Source organism: Hippoglossus hippoglossus, chromosome 9, assembly GCF_009819705.1.
Source record: "Hippoglossus hippoglossus isolate fHipHip1 chromosome 9, fHipHip1.pri, whole genome shotgun sequence".
Lineage (NCBI taxonomy): Eukaryota > Metazoa > Chordata > Actinopteri > Pleuronectiformes > Pleuronectidae > Hippoglossus > Hippoglossus hippoglossus.
This window is the reverse complement of record NC_047159.1, coordinates 5,095,176-5,103,840: the sequence shown is the minus strand read 5'-3', so window position 1 is coordinate 5,103,840 and position 8,665 is coordinate 5,095,176. Positions and strand designations below refer to the sequence as shown.

Sequence of the window (8,665 nt, the reverse complement as noted above, 5' to 3'; positions counted from 1 at the left end):
CACTGTCCTGTCGTCCATCTTTATGCACAGTCTGGTTCTGAGCTGCTGAAAGGCACTGTGTTCTCAGAAATCCCAAACACGCTTCTGTTCTAAGAGGGTTTCCTTCCTTTGATTGTAGCTGAATGAGTCAACAGCTCGTTCGACGAGAGCTGCTAAAGATGACGTTTACCTGCCAGACATCACGAAGAAGGCCTCAAATCTGACCTCAATCAGAGGAGCTCTGAGTCAGTCCTGTCCGTACCTGTACGACAAGCGACGAGGATCCTTCTCTTCAGTCGCCTCCCAGAGAACAGGAGGGCTCCCTAAAAAACAGGTAAACTGACATAATAAACCAACGTACGTCCATGTGAAACTCAAACCTTCCTGCTCTCTTCACCTCAGAGTCACCTAAAGGCGCAAAGAGAGGCAAAGAAATCCAACGTCACCGTGACAATGACCTACCTGGGTCAAGGTCGTCAGGGGTCGGGGTTGAAGTCCACTCAGGATGAACTGAAGGTGCTCCAGCAGGTCAACGGAGGGGAGAACATCTGTGTGTTCAAGGGCCTGGTGACTCCGGGAGGTAGGAGCCATGAAATGTGAAGCTGATTAGCTGGAATGTGCACAAAAGGGCAGTTAACGGCATTTAACTCCACCAAGGCCCAACCGTCCCCTTGTGTTTCCATCAAGATCCGTCACTGGGAAATCTGTGAAAATGTCAAATAACACAATTTCTCCCTGTGTTAAAGAAAGAGAAAACACATTCCTGCTCCACACTTTAATAGTTTCTTTGTGTCCCAACCTTCCACCAACTTTCTGTCTTTAAATGTCTGTGTTATTAGCGTCATTTTCCCACACAAAGAAAAACCCCTATAGGAATATTTGCCCGCCCATTAATCACAGTCAGAATAAAAGGTGAGAAGAAATGAGTGGTGTTAAAAAGCTTTTCCCCCCATTTTCACATATTTAATTATTCGTCTTCCCTCAAAGCGACATAGTAAAATAGGATGATGAGGATGTGCGGCCTCGGGCGAAGTTTGAACCCGAACATGAATACAAAGCAAATGTGTGACCGTCACATAAAAACAAAACAAAAGAAAATCGGCAGAGCAGATGAGTTATTTCATCTTTGCAGCGGCTGTGAGTTAAAGTAAAACAAGAAAAGAGGAGATGATGCATATAAAACACATTTCAAACAGGCGATTTATGGCTTTTTACTCACTTATTCACATTTAGTTTTGTGGTTTGAACTTTATTTCACCCGTTTACACCATGTAAGTGTCAGTGTTTAATGTGAGGAGTGTTCCTGTGATTATTTAATATCTTCACTTTCTCTCTGACCTACATGTTTTCACTCTGTACCTGGAAAATGAAAGTAGCAGTGGATTGTTAAAATCAAATTACAGAAGTAGCATACTTATACACTTAACTGTAATGAGGCTGAGTCATTCTGAGAGCTCACTGTGTTTTCACTGGAACTAACACAACACGCCACAAGAAGCTGATGGTGCAGTTTGTCCATGTGGGTTATGTTAGAAATAACATTGACTGATCCTTAGTCAGAGCGGAAAAGAGTTTGATTTGGGTTTGTTTTTACTTTTAAGCGATTGAAACAGAACAATGTGCGATGGTCGATCCGTCTTTAACAGTTCACAGCTCATCGATACATGTAAACAGACTTTCAGTACATGTAGGAATGACTCTCAGTAGATCTCATATCTCTGCTGAGGCCCAAATGTCCCTTTACATTAAATCAAGCTGCACTCGTAGACATCATTCACCCAGATGCTCCTGCATGATTTTAAAAAATTAAGACCCATGAATTACTATCTGGGAAGTTGGTGACAAATTCCACCGACTATCATGGAAACCCATCCAGTAGTTTTTGTGTTATGCTTAATTAAAAAATCAAACAAACAAACTAAGCAGAAAAACAAACCTCAATCTGAACGGACTGAACTCGTCTCTGTCTCTGACTGAACCAGTTTCTTTGTGCACTGCTCTTCTCTCCACTAGTGACTGTTTGAGCTCAGCTACACGTGCACATTAAAAACTTTATAGGCTACTTAAAGCAACATTATGTACACACGTGGTCCAAAGCTTATCAAACTGAATCTAAATGATGGCTATTACCCACAATCCCCGGCTTCCTGAACCAGATGAGCTGCTGCTGTAACAAATCCACCAAACTCTGTTCAGAATTATTCATATTTTTAAAGTTTCCTGCTGAATAAGTATTTTGAACGGATCTACAGCTCAGCTTCACTCTTCAACCTGCTGGACCTGATTCTGACAGTTGAAGCTGTGACTCTCTTCTCACAGGAGATCGAACCCACTCACCAAAGTTACATATGAGAACAGATGTTCAGGGTGAGGAGAGGGAGTGAAAGAGGAAACATTCTCCATACTCCAACTCAGTGAACCATCAAACTCATTCTGAAGCTGCTGTTTTTAGGTTAAAAAAAGTTGCACAGTGTTGCTTTTAAAACCAGCTCAAACCACAGAAACAGGCTTCAGAGGTGTTCACTGTATGAACAGAGCTGTTATTGACCTTGTGTTGCACTGAGCTGAATGGAACAGCCTGAACTTACAGTGTGCATCACTGCCAAATGTCAGGATTAGCTGAGGCAAGCAAGTTGAAAAGCCTTCACCTCTAAAATCACCTCTATATTGTAACATGTGACTATATAGGGCCTCAAACCCAAAACCTAAGTGCACCTCTGCTGCATGCCGTTTCCTCCGTCTCAGCTCAACGAGCACAGAACACATGGAAAACCGTTCCTGGACCTGCAGTGAGATAACCACGCTGAATCTATTAGAGAGATCAAACACAATCATCTTCAACCTTCCAGCGTTTCATAATTTTTTGTCTCTCAGAGCAGTTCCAGTTCCTCTCTCAGAGACACCGAGGTTTTCCCTTCAGCGCCACCTTGTACGTCAATGGCATCATGGTGGCGAGGATCAGCTCCTGCTGCGAGTACCGCTACGCTCCCGGTTTCCAGCAGGGCAGGAAGAGCTGCTTCAGACTGTCATGGCTGGCGGGTGGGATCCCCTGCCACAGGTTAGACTTCATCCCCCGAGAGACGGACAGCGTGACATTGGCAGAAAATTAGAAATTAGCAGCAGTCAAAACAGATGGCGTAAAGCCCTTGCTCTGCAGATATAACGTATTAGGGGGTTGACAGAAGAGGGAAAAGGGATGCATATTGCATGACATGGGGGAATAGAGTGGGGGGTGGTGCAGAGGTGGAAATACGAGCCGTGATGAAGAAGCATTTTTCATCTTTTTCAGATGTACAAGTCTCCGAAACAAATACAGCTCCTGCCAGCAGCTGAACAACGGCCCAGAGAAGAACTTAATTCTCCCTCTAGAGCAGAGCCCTGGCAACGGTACAAAGCCTGGAAACGAGTGTCTCAATTTTCCTCCATACAGCTTATTCGTATATATATATATATATATATATATATATTTTTTTTTACTTCAGGTCCAGTCCATGATTCTATTGGACTAGTTTCAACAAAATAAACTTTTCTTTTCTTTCATTTTGTCTCGTCTGCACAATCCAGGCACAGTTGAGTCTTGTCCGTCATCGCCTCTATTCGTCCCGGCCAAACCAGAGAGGAAATCGGTGAGGAGGGTGAGGAAGCACATCAGGGACGGTGGTGGAGCATCTACAGACAGCGAGGACCAGGCCGCAGCCAGGTTCACAGAGAGCGCCGAGAAGAAACGAAAGAAGAGTCAGACTCGTCGTAAAGACAAAGGCCAAGGAGGCAAGAGAGCAGGGAATGAAGGACGGGAGGAGTCGCAGAGGTCAACGGTGACAGAAAAATGTGATGAGCAAGCATCGTCTGCAAGGGAAGAGCAGAAAACAAGCAGCAACGTCATAGCTCTGCAGACGGAAAAGCAGAGACCGAACAAGACGAGCAACACTGTGGGTGAGCAGCATCAATATAAAGAATAAAAGTGGAGAAGTGGACGATCTTCAGTCCTTCCGCATGTGGTACTTCGATTTAATATTCTTTGCGGTGAAAGAAAAAAAGCAAATGAGAAAGAACAAGAGTTTTTCTTTTCAAAGATTCATTGCAGGTTGAGGAAGCACCGACGAAGCAGACGCGAGTGAAACAGAAGGAGCAGGGATCAAATGGGAAAAACAGAGATGGGGAAAGACTGAGGGACTTCTATGAGGAATGTGTGGAAATGAGCGGCGCGTTGGAGCGAGGCCCAAACAAACACAACTGGTTCAAGGCAAACAGTGAGTACAGAAACCGCAGCACAGTAGGAACGAGCTGGAATCCCCCCGGAGAGCTGTAACAGATTTACAAAACAGTCTTTAGCAGAGGGGGTTTGAGTTTGCAACAAAGCGATGCATTGAACAGCGTCTGTCTGGGCGGCAGATGGATGACGAGCCGAAGAGGTTACGCAGACATTGTTCACACAGACACACACCATCGCACAATTGCATTCATAAATCTCTCTGCAGCAGACCTTGTTTCTCTATTAAACGAGAGGCGAGTTTTCGTTGGGTTTCAATATCACAGTGTGCGCCTATGATAAGACAGTTTTATTGTGCCTGATCTTTTTTTATTTCCTCTCTCTGCATCCAAAGTCCTGGAGAGGTGCCGGCTCCAGAAGAGGCTCTCGTCGGGCCCCAGAGCTCCGGGCTCGGACGTGGAGCTCAGTCCAGAGAGTGACACCGTCCTGCAGCCGCAGGGAGAGCCGGAGGAAGAGGAGGACACGGGCAGCCAGAGCCCTGATGAAGACGAGCCTGATAAAGAACAAGAGCTGCAGGAACAGGTGTGTGGACAATGGAAATGACTGCACTAGTTACAAACGACAAAACAAGGTTTCTCCAGGTTACAACAAGTTCAATTTAAGATGTTTTAAAACCAAAACGTAACGAGTCTCACAATTACTTACACTTCCCCAAATTGGAGATAAGGTGCAGCAGCACAGTAGAGACTATCTCTGGAAACCCAATGTTATCTTGCAAACTACAGGCAGAAACATCCATCGTCTTTCCAACAGACAAACTGGGCGAACAGAGATAAATTCTGACCAAGGTGTTTGGAGTTATCAGTTCTTGGTTGTAGTTTTATTACAGCGCGCTAATATCTGTATCCCTACGAAAACATGCTGCCAAAACATCGTTAAAAAACACGTGACAGACGTAGTGTTAAATGAACTGGACATTTGTTTCTGAAACACTTTTTTATCTTATTTTGTGAAAACCTTTTCATGTCCATACAGCCGTCAATAAATAAGTTGTTAAAAATACACAGTATCCGTGTCCCAATGCATACGAATGTACTGATGTACTAATGAACACCGTGCTGCATTGATGGAGACTTAAAACTAGCGATAAGTCCATAAACTCCTCAGGACGTCTTTTTGCAAGCAGTAGAGTCGCCCTCTGTTGGCCATTAGAGAGAATACAGGCTTCAGGTACCTCCGCACTGGCTTCACTTTTCGAACCATGATTCGAATATTTCAGAAACACACAAATGGTTGTAACAAATGGTCACTGAGGTTTATCTAGGACACGCAGGGGTTTGGCTTCATCGTATCCATCACGATGAAAAAGCTTCCGACCGAGCGTGAAAAATTCCTCAAGGTCCAGCAAAGTGGCCCAGTGGACGTGGCCACCAGCCAGCCCGTATGTCTCTCTGGACTCTAACCCCCGTCACCCACATCTCTGTGTTCAGAAAACCTCCAGCACCTGTCCCACTCACATCTCATTCCCCTGCTCTCTCACATACAAACAGTAAATGCTTCACGGCGGCAAACACTAGATTCCCAGGGCTGTGATTATTTCTGTGAGAGAGAAAAACATAATCTACCTCTGATAAAAAATTGGATTTCTGTATTTTACAAATACTCTGGCGATTAAGGTGAACCAGAGGTTAGATGAGGTATAAGCAGAAGAGAAAAAAGGCTTTAGAAATAAAATAAATAAATATATTGTTTTTATTAGATATATTGTTAAATATTTGCAGCCCCAACAACCTTTTTCCGTCGTTATATAACCGTTGGCCTTATCAAATCTTTCCAAAAGCCCTGTGGATAAACTTTCAAATAGATACCAAACATGTACTATCAGTAAAAAGATGACCTTTTGAAGATATGTCTTAACTTTTGGAAAATAAACTTTCTGCGGATGTCTTGCGCTCCAGAGACAACAACACAGTTCAAACACCGTGCTTTCACGGCATTGTCTCTGTCTGTGGCTGCAGCTCGACGCCATGATGACGGTCCTGAGCACATCCGATGAGGTGGAGCAGCTGGTCCTGAGGAACACGGACCTGACGGACGACCTCCTGCTGAGACTGGCCGGGGCCCTGAAGTCCAGCCTGTCTGAGGTCACGCTGCTCAACCTCAACCTCAACCTCATTGGCCCATACGGCTCTCACATCCTGCTGGACGTCCTGAGAGTGAAGCCTCAGGTCAAAGGCCTTCAGTGAGTCCCGGGCTCCACTCATCCATGTTACACTCAACGTCCGAGGGAGAATAACAATTCAACTCAGGAAACACACTGAATAACAAGCAGATCCAGGAACATCAGCCCGAGTGCTCTGATGTGACTATAAAAGAAAGTAATAGGACTGACGAGGCAGAAGAAGAGACAGCAAATCCAACAATGGACTCATCACTAGCACAGTCCTTCTCTTTCATGCCTCCTGTGCCTCTCTGTGTTATTTCCTTTTCCCAGCTAACACAGTGAATGTTGCCGAGCTCGTCTTTGTGACAGTGGTTCAGAGAAAAACACTTTCAGAAAGTTAAAATACAGGCTGGACAAAAGAAGAGTATGGATCCATAGAGTGTATATAAATTTGGAAAGAGTTGAAAAGTGAAGCCAAATCATCTGGATCGCCCCCTAGTGGCTGGCTGTAGGATTGGTCATAACCCATGCCTCCTCTGTATTAGTACGCAGGACATGGACCAAAAAAATATTTAAGATTGAAGGTTTAAAATGTCTCGTGGTCACATATCAGTATTTAATTGTTGCAGATTAAGGACTGGATATGAATTTCAGTGCCAGTTTGTTTTATGACCAAGGCTGCAAATAAAGATGGACGACATGACAGCTCCACAAATGGTGAAGCCAAATAATCTCGGCTGGCTGCAGGACAAGTCATAAACCACATAACCTCCCCAGTAAAATATGATGAATTATAAAAACTAGATGTGATATTCGTTTCCAGTATTTAGAGATCAGTGAAGCAGCTGCTGGCTGTAGAATAATATGTGACAGACAGACATGATGGTATTGATCTTCTCATCTCAACAGTTTTTCCCCAAAATGTCAAACTAGTTCTTTCATGCGCGCCGCGGATCCAACATGTTCATGTAATGGTTTTAAGTTCTGACAAAACAAGGATGAAAATGCAACTTTAAAAATCTCAACAACACCCATGATGCACCAGTTCAAACACTTCCTCCCTTAGATCTACTGTACATTTGAATAAAGACACCAAAATATGTCTGAGTCAATGACAGGGAAAAGGGAAATCTTCTCTTAGACATACAAGAAGAATTTTACCATTAAATGTAATGAAGCTGAAGATCAAGCAGATCAAAAACACATATGTGACTCTGAAATAAATGTTTGAATCTTCATAATTCATATGTAACGTTAGGGGAAGACTTCACATCGAGGTGCTTCCCATTGAAGTGAGCAGTTCTAGGAGGAATCCACACACATCTCTATGGTAACCACAGTTTCTCTTTATCTCTCTACAGCTTGTTTGGAAACAAACTGCGTGACCATGGCGTGATGACCCTGCTGAATGGAATAGCGGAGCTGCAGGAGCAAACAGCGAGAACCGCTGCTGCCATCCAACAGGCAATGCTTTACCCATCGGAGCAAAATATGCTTCTGCAGCTCCCCACCGGGTGGCGCTCCTTCAGGGTTTTTACACTTTTAGAACTGGATATTGGGGGAAACGGATTAGGCAGCGAGGGGGTAAAGGTGTTGGCGTCGTATTTGAGGTACCACTCGTATCTCCAGTATTTGGGGCTGGCTCAGACCAGCGCCGCCGATCTGGCCGCGTGGAAGGAACTTTTCGACAGCCTGAAGGTAAACACCTCGCTGACTCAGATCATCCTGGACGAGAACAACTTGGGGGACCCGGGCGTCAGGCTGCTGGCCGACACGCTGAAGGAGAACACCGGTCTGCGGCAGGTGGACCTGGACAGGAACGGCATCAGCGACGTCGGAGGAAATGACATCATGGGGGCGCTGCTCTGCAGGGCGCGGCTCCCACTGAGGCATCTGAGCCTTCAGGAGAACAACATCAGTGCAGGGCTGATGAGCAGGATCCAGGAGGAGGTGAAATACTAAGGATTTCTGCAGGAGGGAGGAATTAACATTAACTCATTGGATCATTTGTTTACATTCAGAGGTCACGAAGGGAAAGTGACCCACTGGACTGGTTTGACCTTCAAACACACACATACACACACACACTGGGTGGCCCGGCTCAGAAATGCTGCATCCTAATTTATCCCAGGCAGGTGGCGTAGGAGGTTTGCTCTGTGGTCTGGATGCATTTTCAAAGAGATCACGAAGAAGTCTTCTTTGCGGCGGTGGAGGTTTCATCTTCACCTTGTCTTTTTTTTTTTTTCTTCCTCCCACCAGCGTTACCCCCTCATGACTCCACACCTCTTACTCTGCTAAAACTGACACGAGCA

The 8,665-nt window shown here is 44.9% G+C and overlaps 1 protein-coding gene across 3 annotated transcripts in view; it reads left to right on the top strand.

Annotated features, from left to right (window-relative positions):
- LOC117768150 overlaps positions 1 to 8,435 on the top strand; it is a 21,659-nt gene extending 13,224 nt beyond the window's left edge. For all 3 annotated transcript variants that reach the window (XM_034596303.1, XM_034596302.1, XM_034596304.1), the window contains 9 exons: positions 119 to 313; positions 382 to 559; positions 2,854 to 3,037; positions 3,269 to 3,366; positions 3,544 to 3,912; positions 4,053 to 4,229; positions 4,584 to 4,771; positions 6,208 to 6,431; positions 7,715 to 8,435. In XM_034596303.1, the coding sequence (XP_034452194.1) occupies positions 119 to 313; positions 382 to 559; positions 2,854 to 3,037; positions 3,269 to 3,366; positions 3,544 to 3,912; positions 4,053 to 4,229; positions 4,584 to 4,771; positions 6,208 to 6,431; positions 7,715 to 8,315 (2,214 nt within the window). In that variant the 3' untranslated portion in view covers positions 8,316 to 8,435. The remainder of the gene's footprint in view (positions 1 to 118; positions 314 to 381; positions 560 to 2,853; positions 3,038 to 3,268; positions 3,367 to 3,543; positions 3,913 to 4,052; positions 4,230 to 4,583; positions 4,772 to 6,207; positions 6,432 to 7,714) is intronic.
- Positions 8,436 to 8,665: the final 230 nt, after the last annotated feature.